This window comes from Eubalaena glacialis, chromosome 16, assembly GCF_028564815.1.
Source record: "Eubalaena glacialis isolate mEubGla1 chromosome 16, mEubGla1.1.hap2.+ XY, whole genome shotgun sequence".
In the NCBI taxonomy this organism is placed as follows: Eukaryota; Metazoa; Chordata; class Mammalia; order Artiodactyla; family Balaenidae; genus Eubalaena; species Eubalaena glacialis.
In genome coordinates, this window is record NC_083731.1 from 8,791,706 (window position 1) to 8,813,784 (window position 22,079).

Here is a 22,079-nt window from a genome sequence, read left to right on the forward strand (position 1 = left end):
TAGTTAAATTTTGCAGTATTACAAAGGTAATCTTCTCATGATAAAAACATTTTCAACCATCAACTGACAGTCTCAACAGAATCAGATCCCAGGACTAGGTGACAATCCCTCACAGTGCTGAAGGACAGGGTTTGACCACAGACAGCCCTGCCCTCGTCACGGGATGGGTCCTGCCAGGTGCCACAGCAAGGGCTCTGGGCACATGTTACTTAAAGCCAGAAGCTGCTGCTGCGGCTGCCTCTCAGAGACCCGCCAGGTTCCCTGGGCTGGAACGTCATGAACTGAATTTTCACGTCCAGCATTCACATGATTAAAAATAAAAGAGACCCTTTCCAAAGAGTGAAGAGACGCCCATCCCCCCACCCCCGTCACACTGATACCCAACATTTGCAGCCCTAAAACATTGAAGATACCGCAGTGTTTGGACCCAGCTCTTCAAAGTTATGCAGGGCGCCAGATCTTCATATTTCAAGGAGGACTGAACATCAAAACGGTTGATTCCTTCTGATGCGTGCTACAAAGGATATTTATCAAATTAGTTTCTCAAACTTTACTGAAAACAAACTGCATTTTTAAACAATACTTGGACCTAAATGTGTCAAACACAAAGTTTATAAGCACCCATGAACAAAGACTATTGTTATTTCCAGAACCATAGGTAATCTCCCCATTAAAATGTAAACCCAACCATTGAAATTATTTCACAGTAACACAAATAACTGACATTGAAAATGATGGAAATGTGGAACTTACAATGTTTAACTGAGGAGCAGTACATACTATCCCATGAAAAGAAACGGTATAATCAATATTGACATCACTAAGACTTGCCCACCAACGAGCAATGCAAAACTCAATTGCTTTCCCACCCTGCAAAGAAAAATGAAATTAAATTATCAATGCGTAAATCACAAAACATAAACAGGTGTTTCAAAGCAGTTCTATGCTTTCAAACTTTTCCTATTTGTACAGCAGGAAAATTCAAAGAACCTTATCATTAGCTATGCTTGAAGTTACACAAATCACGGTTGCTGAGACAGAGTGCAGGTATTTAAATACACAGTTATTTACTCATAACCCTAAACTGCTTGTCGTAAGAGGTCTGAGGCAGCTTCTGAAGTACATGCAATAAAATAATGGTGAAAACAAACTGGAATAAACACTTGGGACCGAAGGAAAAATAATTAAGAACAACGACAAGAGAAGGGGTATGACAGCTTTGTGAGGCATATTCAATAGCCACAGCTGAGTTCTGGGCTCAAGAGCTGCCTGGCAACCAAAGCCAAATGAAATTATGGTCACTCACATCTTTCTTCCTATTAAAAAAATTAAAAACAAAAGCTGTTCTTTGAACACTGAGTTTTAAATTAAGTTTTCTAGTAATCAGTGTATTAGAAAGTTTAAAGTGAACCATATTACTCTGTAACACATACACGGACACAAGTCAAAGTTATCAGAAACATAAGAGATACAGGAAAGATGAGGTAGCCATCTGAAAACACTAAGTAGCAAGTTCAAGAAAGAACATCAGTGCATTCACCTTCTAGAAGGAAGGACTGGGCACCATTTCTAACACTACAGACAAGCCTGGAGATCTGCCACACTTGAAGTAATTTGTAGGAAGGAGTAGCAGTTTCACCTACAAAGCAAATTAACCTCATGGATTCTTAACAACAGGGCATTAATAAAATAACTAAAATAAGTAGAAAACACGGAGAAAAGTCTTAAACATGGATATAATCTACTGTGCGATGAGGAGACAATCTCAACCAGGGTCCACTTTGTGCGGCGTCAGCATCTAGCAGACCAGCACTTTCCTAAGAGATAAACATTTACCTCGACTCGGTCGCACGTATCCTAGTAAGACGACCTATCTTCCCACGTTATTCAGCATTAATAAAATATACAGTCCCAATGTGCTCTGAATACAAACTATAAAATCAAATTCAAATACTCAGTCTTGGCCCACACCCAGAACGAAAGGAAACTGTTTCAGGATTCCAGACTGTTCATTAAAACTTACTAAGACAGGAAAAGCTTCAGTCAGCGTTCCTTTCTCTGGAAGGGAACAAAACTTATAGAACTCATGACTTCGATAGGCTCTCTGCTTCACAAGCTGCACCGCATGAAGAACAAACTTGGCAGACACCTCAGAGGAACAGGAGCACACCGTAACTTCTACGACCAGAAGGGAAGAAGCAACACTTTAACTGACAAGATTTAAAACGGACACAAAATGGCTTTCATAACGCCTACTTCGGGGGAAATACTGTATCAAGAGAATGAAATGATATATTCAAATGAAATCTGCATATTTCCTTAAAAACAATGAACTGACAGAGTATTAATAAAGATGAGAGGGTAGAAAATTTAGCTAATGGAAAATAAATAAATCAGGACTAAAATAAGCAACCGCTATGCTGCAAACAGCAGGAAACAGCAAGCTGTCCACAGATGGACACACAATTATCCTAGTCAGGTAATTTTTAAAATCCCTCCCTCCTCTGTTACTAAGTTCAACCTTTCCCCTTGCTTTAGCTAAAAACCAATCAATTCTTGGTAAAGAGGATTTTAATTTTAGAAACCTCTATTTGTTAGCATGCCTAAGTTCCATTAGTATCCATTTATCCAACTTCACTGGTAACTTTTCCTAGTCTCTCGCTCTTGGTTTATCTGCACTGTTTGCTTCTGGAAAGTATGACTATCAGAACTACATATGCTTAGCTGTGCTCTGCGGCGGAGCTGGAGATGAGCCAGGATCACCGTGAAGCCAGGTCAGCAGCTTATCTAACGAATACCTGGCCCTGAGACAAGGAACTGAAGCAACGCTTAATTCTCTGCTTCACAAGATCAAGTGGGCACAGGGCTCTGGGAACCTAATCACTTGCTAAGAACACAGAATCTAGTGTTATGACAATATGTCTAAGTATTTGAAATAGGAATCATCTGTAGTACGTTTCTTTTTTTTCCCTGCTTTGACTCTTTTTCCCCCCAGTTTTACTGAGAAACAACTGACATATAATATTTTCAAGTTCAGGGTGTACAACGTGATGATTTGACGAATATGTATATGTTATGAAACAATCATCACAATAAGGTTGGCTAACACATCCATCACTTCATACAGGTACCAATTTTTTTGGGTGGAGAGAACATCTAAGATCTACCGTCTTAGCAAATTTCAAGTATACAATCCAGTATTATTAAGTACAGTCACCATGCTGAACATTAGATCCCTCAAACTTTTTCATTTTATAACAAAGTCTGTACCCTTGACCAACATCTCTCCCACCTCCTCCACCTCCCACAGTATACATCTAATCAAAGACTGCTAAATGCTCTGAGCTACTTCTATTCTGGATGATCTGATCAATTCTTATTAAAAACAAAAAACAAACAAACAAAAAAACCAAAGAACTAATTATTTTCAATACCCAACCTAAACAAATCATAATTACGGCATTATAATCACTGACATTTACCAGTAAACAGACATCATGTTCAATATGAATTAACTATAGATCTTTATTCTTTGGTATGATTAGCGCACGTTTTATTAGAGTTCAATGTTACACAATCATTGGGCTTATGTGAGTGGAAGCCCTGAGTTGTACCACGATGCAACTCTGACTCTGATCGTGAACAGAGAAGGCATTATTCTGAACCAAATTAAAATCCTGACTATTAAAACATCTTAAGATAGCCTAGATCAGCGGTCCCCAACCTTTCTGGCACCAGGGACCAGTTCCATGGAAGGCAATTTCTCCATGGACTTGGGGGGGCGGGGGGTTGGTTGGGGATGGATGGTGCAGGCGGTAATGCGAGCGATGGGGAGCAGCAGATGAAGCTCCGCTGGCTCGCCCGCCGCTCACCTCCTGCTCTGCGGCCCGGTTCCTAACAGGCCCCGGACCGGTGCGGGTCCGCAGCCCAGGGGTTGGAGACCCCTGGCCTAGATAGATGACTGACGTATGAGCCAATGCAAAATAGGACTAGATCTTTAAAAAGGTTTGAACCTAATAGCAAATCTAGGGTGCCAGACACCTATTACTGTTGTGAGAAAAGTCTACTGCAGATATATGAACTTTATATGGTCATAATCAGAGCAGAGATAGAATGCACATAAATGTAAATGGGCAAGACAAGACATTAATTTTACTTACCAGCCCATGTTGCACCCTCAGGAACCTCAATAAAATGCCTTCGAATTTGACCAGGTTTAAAATGTACATCTGTCAAGGCTAGATCATAATGGGTTGATTCATTTACTCTGAAAATTAATAAAAATAAATGATTAAACATGACACTCTCATTAAAAGAGCTTTATATTATAAACCCACTGGTACTCTAGATTTCAACAGTTCATGAGAAATGAACACAGGGAGTTAAAAGCTGGTAACAAAACAGTACGCACAATGTCATCTCAGTTTTGCAACACGTTAGCAGAGATACACTGTGGAGATGCTTTTTCCGCTTTTTACCTGTTTGCTTTATAATTTGTCTGAAGTCAGACACATAGCTCCATCTTTTTTGGTTAAAGAAATTCTACAACATTCACAGGATTTTCCAGTTACCAGAATCTGGACTATTGTGAGTCCAAAATATTAAAATCAAAGGTAATGTTTTGTGCCACTGATACCGCCTTATAGTTGAGAGTGATATTTAAATTTAATCTCTTTCATAGCTTCAAAATGCACCCATGCCATAAATGACACAGTAAAGAAGAGAAAGTACTTCCATAGCGTTTCTGTAAGGGATCAGTGAAACATAAAGGTCAAATGTATAATTACCCAACCCAGAAACCTAAAGTACATACTAAGGACAAACTCTAGTCAGTATGACAAACATTTAATGAGTGCCTACTATACCTGAGGCACTGCTATTAGGTGCTACAATTACAACAATGAACATAATGTTTTCCTTTTCCCCAGCCAATCTAGTGGGGACGGAAAACCCAACAGGGACGTTGAACGTAATATGCTCTGGGGAGACAGGAAGCGTTAGTGGAAAAGATGCAAGCTTCCTGGTTCACGAGGAGCGGTCAGGGAAAGCTTCCTGAAGGAGATGAGGTCTCAGCCGACTCCTGAACCTGTACATTACCTTGTCGAAGTTCCTACGGGACTTCTAGGGAATATGCGGCTAAGAATTTAACTGTTCTGCAATTTTTTCACTGTGTGTCACTTGTTACCTCCTCAGTTTCATCCTATGTTTCATATGGGCTGAGACCTACTGCATATTAAATATTACTGTGCAACTAACTCAATAGAAGCTGTTAACTCAGAGTTCTCTATTGTTTCCAGTACTCTCCTCTCCATCTTGCCCTTCATGAACTGAATAATTTGTTTTGTACATTCTGTACAACGGGCTCCATATGGGGTCACGTAAGATGCAGTCCCCGTGTCTTCCGTGGGCTCACAGTCAAATGGGGTGAATTAAAAATGACAACACACTAGCTAAAGTCTGTACCACAGGCAAGTGAAAAGCGCCATGAAGCAGCAGGGAGGGACTCCCTTCACCCGGAGATGACCAAGAACACGCCTGGTCATTAAGTTAAGGGACAGGAAACTGAAGCAAAGAAGTCAGCTGTGCAAATGCACCCGTCCTGAGGAAACCGGGGGGGTCAGCACTGGTGACCACCAGCACTGGTGGTCATGGAAACGTGTAATTTGGTGATGGAGCCGTGGGAAACACTGGCTGTGAAGGGCCACCGTTTGCTATTTTAAGGAGCACGATCCTTGGGCACGCCGCTGAGGTACTTTATACAGGAAGCAGTGTGATCAGATTTCCGGGGTAGAAGACAAGATGGAAAGGGAAGAGTCTGGAAACGAGGAGATAATGGTAATGCCAGAGATAAGGGGGGAATGTGGGCCGGGGGTGGGAGGGGACAAAGTCATTGTCAAACACTGCAGAGGCATCAGGCCGGATGAAGGCTGAAACAGCCTCTGAATCAGGTGTCAGGAGGGCGCCGTCATCCTGGTGGAGGGCGGGTGACAGATGCCATCCTGGTGGAGAGCAGGTGACAGATGCTGTCAGTTACCCTCACCGTGAACAAGGAACACCGTGACTGACTACGCACCACCTTGAATGTTAAGCAAGGAACAGAACCAAAACCCAGTCACCTGGTTCTGGCCTATGGATCCTTTAAAAGTTCACCCCACTTCCATAAACAGCCATTACATAATTACACGTAACAGCAAGCTGTCGGTAACTGGGCACTTACTTTGCTGCAATAGCTGCAGTGATTGGGACTCTGAACAGAGGACCTGCGTTAGGCGATGCTATATCATAGCCACACACCTTGAAAAAGGAATAAGTGTCAGTATCCATAAACAGACTTTTTTAAAAAGAGAAAATAAAAGAAAAAAAGGGTGAATCTACTCAAAGAATAAATTAACCTAATATTAAAATGTAAAGGTCCTAAGTACAAGTTGGCATCAATTTTCTGATGTCAGGCCACATAATTAATGGCAAACAGCCTGGACAAATACACACATGACCATCCCTGACTTACTCAGACTAATGGGGAAATGGACTGTTACACCAAGACTTCTACCCATTTTAAAGACTAAAGAAAGTAAAAATGAAGACACCCCGATAAATACCTCTGTATAATGCAATCCTTCTCTTAAGCCCCTGGGATCCACACGTATGTTTATGTGTCTGCATTGATTCATGAGTTCCAAATGGCTGGGACACTGAACCCATGATGAATTCGAAGTTAAAGCTAAATGAAGCTGAAGGGATATTTTCTCAGAGTTTTCTGGCATTAAAAAGACCAAAAAGTAAAGATTAGTTATTTTCTCCTTTTCTTCCATTTTAAAACGTTCTGTCGTCAAGAAAATTCCGCAGATAGATGTGGTTGGCTGTAAAATGCGGTAGGCACGGGCTCCCGGAACACAGCTTACATACAACAGCCACAGAACCTCCCTCACACTTATTTTAGGATGCTCGGAATCCATTCATGTGTTCCCCCAACACGGCTACAACCTCAACACAAACCATTTTAGTGAATATTTTTCATTACTGCATACAGTTAACAGAATCTGACTAAGAGAAAAGACTCCTAAGTGATGACCATTTTGTTTACACTCGTTGAGCTGGGCTTCTCCCTGGCCACTTCTGCTTCCCACTTGCCAACCAAAAACTCTGTCTTACACCCAAGTAGTAAAAGTGGGAAAGAAAAGGAATTTGATGCTTTACTATCCACAATTTAATAAAAGCTCCAGGTCCCTAAAGGCCCATTCTACTGTTTTTCTGGTAGTCACACTGCTAACCGAATTGCCATTGTATCAGGATCCCTAATTGCCATCAGTGTCCCCTACATCTCTATGAAATACAAAATAATAACATTGTCAATTCCTGCCTTCTCTTTAGAACATTAGCCTAAACAGCATTTCTCTATTGTGGTACAATTCATTCAAAGCATAAATGTGAGCACATCAGCTTACTGTCCGGTTATTACTCACCAGTATTTTCTGGAAATACAGGTTCAATGCCAACACCGTGATCTGAAGGTGCAGCCACCTGAACAGGATCTCGGAGGTAGATGCCACGGTTATTTCCAACAGTAACAGTGAAACCTAATTTATTAGCAAATGATGTATTCTGAACGAGGTAGTCATAGGCTTTATCAACCTAATTAAGGGAATACAAACAGTAAGATATACACGGTTGGGTCAAGAAAGTACTTTATCGCAGATCACCAATTTCTTTTCCGTTGTAGCAAAGTACAAGCAAAAAGTCAGTTTCTCCATCTGCCTCTCTGACCTACACGGAAACCCCATTTAGGAGGGCAATTCTACCTCACTGGACAAAACACTGGTCTAGCCACTGGACTCGCCTTCCACTCCACCCTCTTTACTCCCAAGTGACGAAGCTAGGAAACCTCCACATGCCGTGACGACTGGCCGGCTTCTGCCCTCTGCTGCTCTGCCGTGAACTCCACCCTCTACGTGCCCTACGTCTATTATGTTTCTCCATCTTAGCCCCACAAATCTGTCTTAAGTACAAAATTTGTTTTCATACCCTCTTTGCTTATAGTTCAGAGACTACTCTGGCATATAACCAATTAGAAAAACTCAATCGTCATTATAATAGGAACATTATCCAGTAATCACTAAAATACTATCCTGCTGATTTACAACCCGTTTTTCATACAAATGACAATACCTGAATAATACCGTGTCCTTGGGCAAATACTTCTATATTGTCAGCCTTCACTGCAGTGTTTTCGAGAGCTCTTCTGACTGAATGAACCGTGTAGTTAACGTTATTAGCTTTCAGACCTAAAAGCCAAAAACAGAAAACAAGAAAGTAGTGCCCATCAGGTGAGCTGGTTACTTGAAATGCTCTCCGCTCACTAGTACGGATAGCGTGTACATCCTCTGGTTTTAACGTCTTGTGTTTCAACACTCACTTTTAAATCTTTTTTTTATTAAAAAACAAAAACAAACAACTGACAAACAATCTAACTCAAGCTGCTTGTGTTAACGCAAAGACTTCATTCAACGAAAATTCCTGTGCGCCCACTAGGCAGCGGCATGAACGCGGGCTCTGCACTGGGAATGTAAACGTCTGAGCAAGTACCAAAAGGCATCGAGTGACACCTTCCTTAAAATACTGCGGGTCAAACAACATGGTCACTGGCAGAAGGTCTCAACCCGGGTGCCCATTATAAACAGCAAGGGTACTGAAAGGAGCCAGAAAGATGCTGAGGTCCCGCTGCAATTAGATCAGCACCTTTGAGACTGGATCCCAGGCATGGGCACCGATTAGAAGCTTCCCTGGCAATGCCAGGGAGCAGCGAGGCTGGGGCTGACTGTCCTCTGGGAAGGATGCGGAGGCCGCCAAGCTGTCCACCTGCTGATAACGACTGCTGTTAGAGGTGCAAGATGAGTAACAGCGCACCCCTGTCCTCTCCAGCACGGAACACGCAGACACTCAGGAGAGTGAGCCCTGAGCAAAACAAACATGGGAACGCTACGGCGCTGAGAGCCAATCAAGAAGGTGACCGTTGTGTCAGTGAGAATCCACGAAAGGGTGACGCTCCATGAGAAGATACGTGAGTCGGTATCCCCAGTAGTGTCTATCAGAGGAGACACAGGGAACACACAGGCCGAGACACGGCAGAAAGGAGCTCCAGGCAAAGAGAGCAGCGTGCCACAGACAAGAGGCGCGAGCGACGCCGAGATCCTCGGTGAAGTTGAACAGGACCAGGAGTGTGGGTGGAGAGCCCGGGACTTGACCAGAGGGACGCTGCTGGGGAGGGATCTTCATGCCTGCCGGGCTGCCCGGACGCTGAGCCCTCGTCAGGGCCGATGCCCTCCCGTCCAACACCACGGCAGCCTCTCGCACGCCAGCCTACCGCCCCGTCCGCTTCGCTGGCTCCGTGCCAATATTCACTGTCTTCTCACGTGTAACAGAAACCATTTTTTATTTTGTTCACAGTCTGTTTCTCCTCCAACTTTAACATCAACTCCACACAGGCAGGTATTTTTGATGTTCTGTTCACTAATTTAGCCCCAGAGCTAAAATAATGCTTAAGAGTCATTAACAGCCAATAAATATGCTTGCTGAATGAGTGAATACACATTCAAATCATTATCATCACATAAACTATTCTCCACCTTAAACTTTACTTTGGGCCAGGACATTCCCAGTTGTACCACATTTTCTCACCCTGAGAAATTCAGGAATTAAAAATATCTGCCTGAAATAAGAGAAATTTATTCAATTACTTTTCACGGCCACAATCTGACTTTATTTTACGCTATGAACTTGAAACTGTCTAGATACTTCACACCTACTTAACTAAGCTTATAAATAAATCATACATTTTAGAACCAGGACCAAGATGAAATATAAATGATACTTTTAAAATCCATTTTATCATGGTACTTCTATCTTATTAAGAAAAGTAACGAAACTGTGACTGAAGTACACGCGGAACAGCCAACAACTCACTGTCGCTTCACTGGGAAGCGGAGCAACGGTAGTAAGGTGAGTGACGTCATTACCTGACAGAATCAGGGCGATGCCTCCGCACGCGTTGGGAGAAGACATGGACGTCCCGTTCATAAGCTGAGTTCCGCGCAGCGTCCAGTTGGGAACAGAGGCTATGGCGCCTCCTGGGGCGCTGATGCTCACTCCAAGGGCCCCGTCAGCACTGAACGAAAGCAGTTAGAGTCGGCTTACGACGGTGGACACTGGATAAACAGGGCCTTTGTAAAAAGGCCACTGGCCAAATAAATTACAGTACAACACACGACCATCTGCAGTCACGGCTATTTCGCTATTACGCAGCAGTTTTTTCCCTCGTAAGTGGACAAAACGTCTGTGTGTGTGCGTGTGTGCGTGTGTGCGTGTGCGCGTATCTGGGCTTACGTGTGGCAGGCCATAGTATCAAGTATGTGTTATAGAAGGACAGTAAATGAGTGTCGCTGCTCAGACGCCTGATGAATGTACTTTTCTCGTCTGTAATAAGCAGAAGCACCTGTCCAGGAGAAGCACGTGGGACACACGTGGCATTTCAAGTTTTCTAAAAGCCATATTTAAAAAAAGCTAACCAAAAGATGGTTTACTTAATTTTAGTAACATATTTTATTTAACCCAACATATCTAAAATATTATAATTTCAATATGAAATTGATAGGAAAAAATGAGTTAATTTACATTCTTTTTTGTACCAAGTTTGCAAATCTGGTGTTCATTTCATACTTGCAGCACAGCTCAGTTCAGACTCTCGTGTGACCAGTGGCTGCCATGCTGGACTCGAGCCAGCAGGGTCTGCTGAGTTAAAGCCTGCAGAGTTCACCATCGCATCGTCACCAAACACCAGCTCAACAACTACTGTTGTTCCTGGCTAGGAATATTGGGGCTATTTGGTTTCACATTTTAACAGAGAACTGAAAGCAATGCAAACAACTCCTGTAACGGGTTGGTAGCAGCCCTTCTAGTGACTATCCTAAAACAAATATTATTGGGTAAATATCTGTTGACCTGTAAAGATGTTCTCACTGTATTACCCAGTGACAAAAGTAGGTTATAAAAGTGCCTGAGTAGCGTGTGCTTCCACTTAACGCACACGGCGGTGACTAAAAAGATGCTCTTCGAAATCTGACCCACACACACGACAGATGATGAGGTTTAGGGTGATTCCCACTTTTCTTTTTGCACTGTCTATGCTGTCTACCAATGTTTACACTGAACCTTGATATCTTGTAACTGGAACAAATAACTGGGAAGACTCATGAATTCTGACTACTTCCTTACTCTCTATTAATTTTCCACTAGTCTGTTAAAGTGGCTGATCACAAAGCATTTCTGGTGTTGGAAATAGTGTTCTAAAAATAGGTTCCATAAAATGTAAATAAAACTTTCATTGAAATAAAAAAATAAAATTTTCCTTATATAAACTTTATATATTCTTAGTGAAGGATTGTAGACATGGGCGTAAAATTTATAACAGAATAGTTATGTCATACATCTAACAATGAAATAACTGTAATTTATTTCTTTAATTACCTGTTTCCCTAAAACGAGATTGTTAATCAAAATGAAAATGCAAAAGCCAATAGAAAGAATCAGTAAAATGACCAAAACTCTGCCCCTCCCCACCATGCAGTTTAACAAAATATTTGTAACCGTCCCCTGTAATACTCTCAACCTACCTGGGGCCTCTAGAAGACCACGTGTACTGATTTGCAGGTAATTTCTCTCTCAGAGAATACTCGGCAACCATCATGTCAGGAGAAACGTAGGCACCAACACCTGTGGAGTGGATCCGGTCATTAACAGAAAGACACAAGACAGGGATCCTGATCCTAAACCCACTGCCCCCTCAGCTGTGTGGCCCTGGTAAATCACCTACTCCCCCGATACCACAGTTCTCTCTCACAAAACGGAAAGATAAGAAAATTTAATAACCAAGGCAAGTTTGCTACATGCCAGATGTTACACTAGGTGCTATGCTTTTGTATATAAAAATATCTACCAGGATGATTATGTGGATTAAATATAATAATGTATCTAAAAGTGTATCTATGTGTAAAAGAGAAAGAGAAATGTGTTTCAAATTTTAAAAATATAACTTTAGAAAGATAAGGAATCAGTTGATTGGTCTTAAATTTTTTCTTTTTTTTTTTTAATTTTATTTATTTATTTATTTATTTATGGATGGCTGTGTTGGGTCTTCGTTTCTGTGCGAGGGCCTTCTCTAGTTGTGGCAAGCGGGGGCCACTCTTCAGGTCTTCATTTTTAAATGACCACTGTATCTAAAATTCTTCCAGCTGGCAGCAGCCCTCCCCACAAAAATGGCTGTAGTAAATAACAAACATATAACATACTACAGTCTTTTTTTTTTTTTAGATTTTTAAAAGTCCCTTTTATTTATTTATTTATTTTTAACATCTTTATTGGAGTATAATTGCTTTACGATGGTGTTCGTTTCTGCTTTATAACAAAGTGAATCAGTTATGCATATACATATGTTCCCATATCTCTTCCCTCTTGCATCTCCCTCCCTCCCACCCTCCCTATCCCACCCCTCTAGGTGGTCACAAAGCACTGAGCTGATCTCCCTGTGCTATGCAGCTGCTTCCCACTAGCTAGCTATTTTACGTTTGGTAGTGTAGATATGTCCATGCCACTCTCTCACTTCGTCACAGCTACAGTCTTTTAGATAAATGTGCAGATGCAAACTAGTTAGACTCTGAAATCGCAGAACATAGAGATCAAACTCAGTTCCTTCATTCTAGAAAATTGGAAGCAGAGCCTAGAGAGATTAAAAAAATTTACTGAAGAAAATGACCGGCAGAGACAAGACTTAGAGTCGAAGTCTGCCAACTCCTCACTCCTCTTCACAGCACACATTTTCCGAGCAGCAGGCTGGATACGACGAGTGAGCTAAGAGGGCTCAGGTTAATGACGCTGCCACGTAAAATTGCAATCATTTTGTAAAATTTAGTTTAAAATTTTCAGTGAAACTGGGGATAAGAAAATGACAAAATACTGAGCATTGTGGCAGCGTAGTGTATTTTGACCATTAGATACCTTTGAGATCTATTTTCTGTTTCATTTTAATTTGTGTACTTAAAAATATCTCGAGATCTGGAATACACAAGGGATGTATCACTGGCAGGCACTGTTATCTTAACACATGATTTAACAGAATTACTGAATCAAAAAGTTTCAAACTACATAAAGGGGTCCAGTGGTAAAGAATCCACCTTGCAACACAGGGGACGTGGGTTCGATCCCTGGGAACTAAGATCCCACATGCCGCAGGGCAACTAAGCCCGTGTGCTACAACTACTGAGTCCGTGTGCCTCAACTAGAGCCCGTGTGCTGCAAACTACAGCGCCCATGCGCTCTGGAACCCACATGCCACAACTAGAGAGAAGCCTACGCACCACAACGAAAACGATGGTGCATGCCTCAACGAAGATGCCAGGTGCTGCAACAAAGACCCGACGCAGCCAAAAAAAAACCAAAAAAACCAAATTACATAAAGCAAGCTACACCTTGCTTAAAATTTACAAGCTATAAATAAAAGCACGTCCTATAAACATAAGGTCACTGATATTTCAAAACAAAAACATTTTCAAAAGGACCAGTTTGTTCTAGGCTTTGATGCCCAAATTTTGTTGTGTGTCTATAACATCAATAATATCTTTACAACTATAATAACACCTATGATATGTATGATATGTACATATCTGTGCAGTTTTTGATGGATAGACCAGAAAAACTGTTTGGGACCAGTTTTTATAGTTATGCATCCAATCACAAATGTTAAGAAGTGTAAGCCTTATTTTGATCCCAAATTTAAAAATAAACCAAAAAACTTTAGGCCTCATTTACTACATAAGGGATCTCTCAATTCATCCTCCTCATTCATGCTCATATTAAAAAAAATCAGCGGTGGGTTTCATGTTTTGGGGGGGGGGGGCGGGGGTTGCACAAGGTGGCAGCTACTGTACTATAATGGAAGTTAATTTGATTATTTTCATATTATGACTGCAACTAATTTTGCTCTCCTACAACTCCTGTTGACAGGCATTTTTTCCCGTTAGATTACAGTGAAACAACACTGCATCAGATCCTGAAGACCAAAGAGCGGGAAAAAGCCACATTCATAGAAGAAATGTGATTCGACTGCTTTTCACAATAATGAAGCTCCCTTCCTCTACATCTAAATCTTTCTGCATGTTCCAAGAGAAATTAAAGGAGGAAACGCGACTATAAATAAATTGCCCTACACTATAAATAAGAAGTGAAGCAAGTGTCTTTATTTATGCTGTTTACTTAGCCTGGAAAGCCCTTTCCTTGCTCGTTTCTACCTATTAAAATCCTCATTCTCACACTGCTTACAGAAAGCCTTGCCCAAATTCTCAAAGCAGAGGTAACTGCACATTTGTAATCCCACAGCCCTGGATCTGTACTTCCAGTAAACCCCTTACTCCAGGCTGCTGTAGGGGAAATTCTAGATCAGCAAGTCCCTACTAGATTTCACTTTCCTAAGGATCTACTTAAGGCTCACAGTGTCTTGCATAGAGTAGAGATACAGTTAACATTGGATGAACTGAGGTTTTTTGCCTGCTTGTTTTTAAGTCTATTTGTAAAACAGGAAACTAACCTATCACACTTGATGTGGTTCCTCCTGGGCACCCGACTGTAGAAAGGCAGGGGCCGTTATTCCCAGCACTTGAAACATAAATTACGTTATGCTTCCACACGGCTTCACTAATTACTTCACATATTCTCCTGAAAGAGAGAGACAATTCCGCTGAACATATAAAACTGTCCCACTTTTCAAGAAATATATTACAATATGAAAATATTTTCAAACATGGTTTATATGAAAAAACAAACCAAAACAAGGGTTCTAAGTAGCAGAAGTAAGATGGTGGTCACGGATCAGGAGGGGTGCTTTAGAATCACTCAGGGACATTCTCAAACTACAAGTGCTTAGCTCCTATTCCCAAAGTGTTTATAATACCAAAATACGCTCAAACGCACGGTTAAGTAAATTTCGGCACATCCACCACTGGTGGAACACGATACAGCCATCCCAAGAGATACACCCTAGTTGGATTTTAGTGGAGGGAAGGAGTTAGGAGGCCCCAGGTTAAACATGGGGAAAATGCTAGATACAAAACTGAATATATGTGGGGAAAATAAACTACAAAAGGACCAAGAGCAAAGACTGAACCATTAGCAGTGACTGGGTGGTGGGACAACAGGGGGTCCACCTCCATCTACCACTTAAAGTATTCAGAAATGACTCCTCGGGGATCCCCACACACAGTCGTGACGAGTGGCAAAGGTGAAAGTGGAAATAAGGCACTAAGAAGAACTTAAGTGTAGGATTTAAAATATGAGAAATCTGGTTAGAGCTTGACAGCAAATAAGAAAAATGTACTGGTATTAATTAAAGGAGACGAAGTTAGACCACAAGGAAGAAAATGGGGTCAATATAAAAAATGTAAAGGGCCAAGGACACTCCAAAGTGATAAATGTGAAGGAAAGAACACTAGGGAAAGAAGACTTTAAAAGAAGGAATGTTAAAGGAGAGAAAGAAATACACTGAGGTAATCAAGCTACTGAAGCAAGAGAAGAAGAGGCGAGATTACGTTCATGGATGAAACAACTGAGAGACAGAGGGTACTTGTGAGACATTCCTTTCCTGCCCCACAAGGGACTTAGTACCAGTGATCTGAGAAAATTAAGGTGTTTTTTTTTTCTTTAACTTTTTAAACTTTTTATTTTTTAAATTAACATACAATAAAATTGACTTTCTCTTTGGTGTACAGTTCTATGAGATTTAACACATGTATAGACTGTGCAACCACCACCATAAACACAGTAATAATTTTAGCACCTCATTAAAAAATCTCCCTGGTGTTATCTGTCCATTTGTAGTTACATGTTCCCTTCTAAGCCCTGGCAACCACTGATCATTCTTGATTCCAGTCATTGTGTGTTTTTCAGCATGTCACATAAATACAATCTTGAGATATACAAGATTGGGTGTATGTGGATGGTGGGTGCATGTGGATGGTGGGTGTATAGGGATGGTGGGTGTATGTGGATGGTGGGTGTATAGGGATGGTGGGTGTATAGGGATGGTGGGTGTATGTGGATGGTGGGTGTATGTGGATGGTGGGTGTATAGGGATGGTGGGTGTATATGGATGGTGGGTGTATGTGGATGGTGGGTGTATAGGGATGGTGGGTGTATGTGGATGGTGGGTGTATAGGGATGGTGGGTGTATGCGGGTGGTGGGTGTATGCGGGTGGTGGGTGTATAGGGATGGTGGGTGTATAGGGATGGCGGGTGTATGTGGATGGCGGGTGTGTGTGGATGGCGGGTGTGTGTGGATGGTGGGCGTATAGGGATGGTGGGTGTATAGGGATGGTGGGTGTATGTGGATGGTGGGTGTATGTGGATGGTGGGTGTATGTGGATGGTGGGTGTATAGGGATGGTGGGTGTATGTGGATGGTGGGTGTATATGTATGGTGTGGTGGGGAGTGGGGGAGAGGTGATCAATAAGTAAACACTCTAAATAAGGTAATTTCAAAGTTATTACTGTGAGGGAAAAAGAGGCAAGGCAACATGAGGTCAAGGCTAAGCCAGTGGACTTGGCGGCAGGAAGATCCTAACGGCACAGGGAGGGGGTGGGGCAGTGAGACACGTCCATGGAAAACAGTGAACATACATAACTAAGTTTTGCTGAAAAGTTAAGTGAAGGCCGTGTGAAAAGAAGAGGTTTTTTAGTTAGTTAGTTTTAAAGCTAGCAGGTACTAGAGCATGTCTGTGTAGTAATAACGACAACCCAGGAAAGGAGAGGGATGATGCTGGAGCAGTCTTTGAGGAAAGAGGAGATGAGAGCCAGATCGTAAGTGCTTGAGTGGCTTTTGATCCCGGCACTTCTTTCATTACAGAGGAAGGGAAGGCAGAAGGTTGGGTCAGACAGGTCACAGGAAGGGCATGGAAGTTCCCTCTGAGTGCTTCTATTTTCTCTGGGAAAGAAAGACGTGAGGAGATCAGCTGAGGAATGAAAGGGGAGGTCGCTGAAAGTCTCCGAGGAGAAAAGAAGGTGTACAATAGCCATCCAGGAGTGGAAGGGCACGTGCAGTGTGACCAAAGACGATGCTGACGAACATCTCCGATTCGCGGTCATAAACAAAGTATGACATCAGTGTGACCTCCACAGACCCAGGCAGATGAGTTGTGTGATCACTGAAGGATCTGCCGGGCTTCCACAAGTCTAGATTTTGTCAGGAAAGTACACCTGGAAGAGGTCAGGCTGCGTGTGGATGAGGAATTCTAGTGACGGATGGGCCGTCGGGTCCACCTGGCTGGCTAGGAGGGGAAAACTACATCAAAGGTGTCACTGTGGGAATGGGGCGGGGTTCTCGGAGACAGACAGTTATGATCTACCCACCGAGTCTGCTCTTTTTCAGTTGTAATATCCAATCCAGTTCTAAAAAGCGTTTAATACTTTTCATCAGCTAAGCTTCTATGGCTGACAAGTGCCAAAGAACACTCACCCAGAATTTGGCCAATGAGTTGCTTCTCCATAGCTGTAGTTGACAAGATCACACTTATGATTTATAACCTCTATCATCTATTGAAAAGATTAAGAGTCCAGTTTAGGCAGCCATTTATAGAAACAGATGAGCCAGTACAATAAAGGCATGGAATCCCATAGTTTCTTAACCAATCGTATTCCAATTCAAATCTAAATTTATAAGTTATCCTCAGGCATATGGTTGATAAACTTAAAAAAACGTAGGAGGGAGTCACAGAGTACAGGAAGTAGTCAATAAAAAACAAACTAGCATTTGCAGAGTGGAGTCGGGGAGAGGAAGGGGGATGGAATGGTTCTTATTAAAGTCTAAATTCGCTGAAGTAAAATGCAATTCATATGTTAAAATGAAATGCAGAATAATAAATTCTTCTCACTGATGGAGCGAGCTGGCTAAGAGGTCCTTTTGCTTTTTAAATTAGCTCAAAATAGCTTGCTAAGGGATTTACTAGAAGTGAGAGTATAATGTAAATAATATTTTCATAGTTTCCAAAAAACTTTATCCTAATAATTTCCAATAAAAATATTTTCTAAATGAATAAGCATTTTTGCTTTTAAAAACAAAGTCCTATACACCAAATACAGTTCCACATGTTTTTTGTAAAGCCAGAGCACTTTATAAACCTGAAAATATCCATGATCATTAATCATCAGTCTTCGAAGCCGACAGCTCACAAGTACTCACGGCTCTGATAAGGCCTGTGCCTGTTTCCATGGTGCTCAGTCTTGTGTCCCCGACCTTGATGGAAAGAACCTGAGCACCGGGAGCCACGCCGTTCCGTTCAGGCTCTTCTGGAAAATGCCCAGCAGCTATACTAGCTACGTGCGTTCCGTGAGCTCCTAGAGGCAAAAAGGGGAGAGGAGGATAAAACATCCTCAGAGACTCCAAGTTTTAACCATTAGAGTCAATCTGCACATTATTAATCACAATACAAGTAACAGAATAAAAACAGTCTTATCTTAACATCTAATAGTGTATTATTATCCTAAGTCTCGTAACAATAATTCACAGAAAATGAATTACACACACTATTCTGTCACCCTGGATTCTACACCCCGTTCACTGAGAGTGAAAACGTAAGTCACAGAGGCGAGAAAATATCTGCAACATGTGTAACTGACAAAGAGCTTATATCCAGAACATAATCTTTCGAATTCAAAAGAAAAATGGGAAAAACACTTGAAAAACCATTTCCCAAAAGAGAATAACCAAATGGCAAATATACGTATGAAAAGATGTGTAACGTCATTAGTCACCGGGAAAATACAAAAGAAAGCCACACTGAGATGCCTCTTACTACAGCTCTGAGCCTCACAGTGGCAACTGTGGGTGGGGACGTGCACACACCCCCTGCTGCGGGGCGTAAAGGGAGCAGCCGCTGTGAAGAGGAGCTCCGAGAGTCTTAAATAGGTAACCACCACACCCAACCAGTTCTCCAAGATACTGGTCCAAATTAAACAAAAACATATTTCCACGAAGACCTGTACACAACTGCTGAAACAATCCAAATGTGCATCAACAGGTGAATGGATAAACAAACCATGGTGGATGCACGTGACGAAATACTACTCAACAATAAGGAACAAGCTAGTTACAATCACAATATGGATTCTGAAATAGGCAGGCAAAAAAAAAATTTTTCTTTCATTCCATTTATATAAAATTCTAGAAAAGGTAAAGTAAGCTAGAGAGGACAGAAAGCAGTTCAGCGGCTTCCTGAGGATGTGCGTGGAGACAGGGCTGGGTTATAAAGGAAGACGTGCCAACTTCTGGGGTGATGAATACGTTTGTAATTTTGATTGTGGTGATGGTGTCCTGGGTGTATGCACATATCAAAACTCACCAAACCGCGTGTATGCACACGTGCAGTTTCCTGTACCTCAGCTGTACCTCAACAGAGCTTGCGGAGGGGGAGGGAAAGAGCTGGCTGTCCTACTTCACTCTCCTTCTCCCGCCCCAGAAGTAACCACTACCCTTACCCTGAAGCTGGTACGCACATTCTTCCCACCTATGTTTTTATATTTTTACCACACACACACACGCATAAACATAATATTGTTTGGCATGTTTAAAAATTTTACACAAATGTTTTACCATGAGTACTTTTTTTTCAGTAAAGTTTATGTATCTGAGATTTATGCATACAGGTATATGTAGATTTATTCATTTTCATTCCTATATAATGTATTCCACAGGATGAATAACAGAAGTTTTTTAAAAAACCTATTCTTTTGTTGATGGGTATTTAAAAAGTTTACAACTTTTTCAAAATTACATAGAATGCTGTAGTGAGGATCCTTTTACCTGACTCTTTGCACTCATGGGTGAATTTTCAAGGGTTAATATTTGCAGGTGAAATTACTGTTCATAAGATGAATTATGCTGATGTATTTTTTGTGGTTGGACCATGCTTATGCTCCTCGAATGGAGCCTACATGGCTTTAAAAAGAAGCCAGGGAATTCCCAGGGAATCAAGTCACATCCATTATTCCAGACCTAGTTCTTTAGTAGGGATCATTCGATTAAATGCTCTATAAGGCTGCTTCTGGCTAGAAGAATTTGTCATCTTACCACTTTGTAAGTTTATCTCTAGTTAGCAAATCTGAAGCAGAATACCTCCACTCGTCACTATGGAGAGCAGGTTTCCATCTTCATATATATTAACGGAGTAATTCAACATCTCAGCTGTGCCAAAGGAGCCATATTCCTGGGCCTCTCTGTAATTTCTCAAAACCGTAGATTTACTCAAATCCCCATCTTCATTCGAAGCAATGCAGGCTCTGTAAGATGAGAATAAAGAGTAGGTAATGAAATTTATCTTATTTTCTTACTTTTTAAAAAATCACGCAATACTGTTTCTCGGCTGTCTTCTCACCACTCTATCTGCTTTTACCATAACAAACATGGCAACTGCCTGTTTCACAGAGTCGACAGTAAAGATTAGGTAAAATAACTTACAGGAACCAGCCCTTAAATGAAGTTATGTACAGAGAGCTTTAGGAACTGTCCTTCACGAAACTCCAGGCACAAGACCATCTATCTGCTTAAGGAATCAGACCAAAGCTTAGCCTCGACCTTTAGAATAGTTTAGGGTGATTCTCACAACACAGTTTAGGCCCTGCTTCCTTCTGCTTCTTTTAGAACTGATTTCATGAATCCAACAGCGTAGGCAGGCCCTCGAAACTAGATGAACTACACGGAGCCTTGGACTCATATTTATAACAGCCTTAGGCAAACATTTATTTTTCACAAGAAGCATTTTCTACAGTTTCACGGTTGTCCTCCTGTCTGCTCTTTCCTCATTTTATTAACTTTTTAATTTTTAAAATATATATCCAAACACTTTAGAAGATAGTCTGATTAAAACTAAATAAATCTAAAACAGTCATAAACGAAACGTACGTCATTTAAGGGTCAACATTATGTGTTTAGCTATTAGACCTTTCTGCTCATTTTCTAAATAAGAAGAACGGTGTTTTAACAAGCTAAGTACATCAGTCACAATCGCTATAATGAATTAACGGAAGCCCACTAGTATAGTGTAGAGCGGGCGTTATTATAAATACTAAGGCATACATTTCATTAACACACTACAACAATTTGGAAAGAAGAATCTCTGAAATCATCGGTTCGTTTTTATGTATACTCCAATGTGTGCCTAAAATGATTTACGGCATTTCAAAAAAACACGTACAATGTAGCAAGACACAGGAGAATGAACACTTATGGGGAAAGTGAGGCAAAGAGAAAACAAGCAGCATATCAAATGGAATCAGAGCTGAGGTTAGCGGATAAAACGTATGCCAACAAAGCTTCCACGTTTGCTAGAAAGCGGCACCGTTGATGCCAAAATGTAAGTACCTGGCCAGCCTCCATGCTGGAAGTCACTCTCAAGTCCTCCCTTTCCCTCACGCGGCCCGTCACGCACGGAACTGCTAACAGTTCCCCCATCGTCTCTGGGTCTCCCCCTCTGCCCTCGACCCCTTCCTACCCTCTGCTCAGCTAACTTGTGCTGACCCTTCCGTGACATCTCCTGATGCTTCCTAGTCAGGGTCAGATGTTCCCAGGGAGTACGTGCTTCCAGAGTCTGGAGTCCATGGAGCAGCTTCTAGAGAGTCTGCTTGGTACAAAGAAGCTATTTGCCAAATGATGAAAGAAGGCATCAACATCCTTTAACAACATTCTCACAGCAAATACTGTGACACATTTCACAGAGCACTTCTTATAACCACCATCTACACGGAGGGACTCAACCATTCAAGCACCATAACAAAATATAAATACAAAACTTAGTGACTTCACTAAATAACTCCACAGAGGGCAAATGTGAACATGGTGCAAGGGTATACGTTTCTGAAGGTCTGGTTGGCTTAACTCAAGGGACAGTTGTTAGAAGACAGAGAAGGCCTGTGGACAGGATTAGAGTACGTGTGTGTGAAAAGAATCCACACTTTTCATCAAACTCTCAAAGAAAAACTGAAACGAGGTCA

At 41.6% G+C, this 22,079-nt stretch overlaps 1 protein-coding gene across 2 annotated transcripts in view; it reads right to left on the reverse strand.

Annotated features, from left to right (window-relative positions):
- Positions 1–22,079, reverse strand: part of TPP2 (tripeptidyl peptidase 2) — a 66,357-nt gene that overhangs the window by 21,454 nt on the left and 22,824 nt on the right. For both annotated transcript variants that reach the window (XM_061171245.1, XM_061171246.1), the window contains exons 6-19: positions 20,206–20,369; positions 18,274–18,428; positions 17,551–17,627; positions 14,633–14,760; positions 11,667–11,766; positions 10,014–10,162; positions 8,167–8,282; positions 7,464–7,632; positions 6,600–6,757; positions 6,218–6,294; positions 4,161–4,267; positions 2,024–2,178; positions 754–870; positions 414–514 (exon numbers count right to left, since the gene is read on the reverse strand). In XM_061171245.1, the coding sequence (XP_061027228.1) occupies positions 414–514; positions 754–870; positions 2,024–2,178; positions 4,161–4,267; positions 6,218–6,294; positions 6,600–6,757; positions 7,464–7,632; positions 8,167–8,282; positions 10,014–10,162; positions 11,667–11,766; positions 14,633–14,760; positions 17,551–17,627; positions 18,274–18,428; positions 20,206–20,369 (1,773 nt within the window). The remainder of the gene's footprint in view (positions 1–413; positions 515–753; positions 871–2,023; positions 2,179–4,160; positions 4,268–6,217; positions 6,295–6,599; positions 6,758–7,463; positions 7,633–8,166; positions 8,283–10,013; positions 10,163–11,666; positions 11,767–14,632; positions 14,761–17,550; positions 17,628–18,273; positions 18,429–20,205; positions 20,370–22,079) is intronic.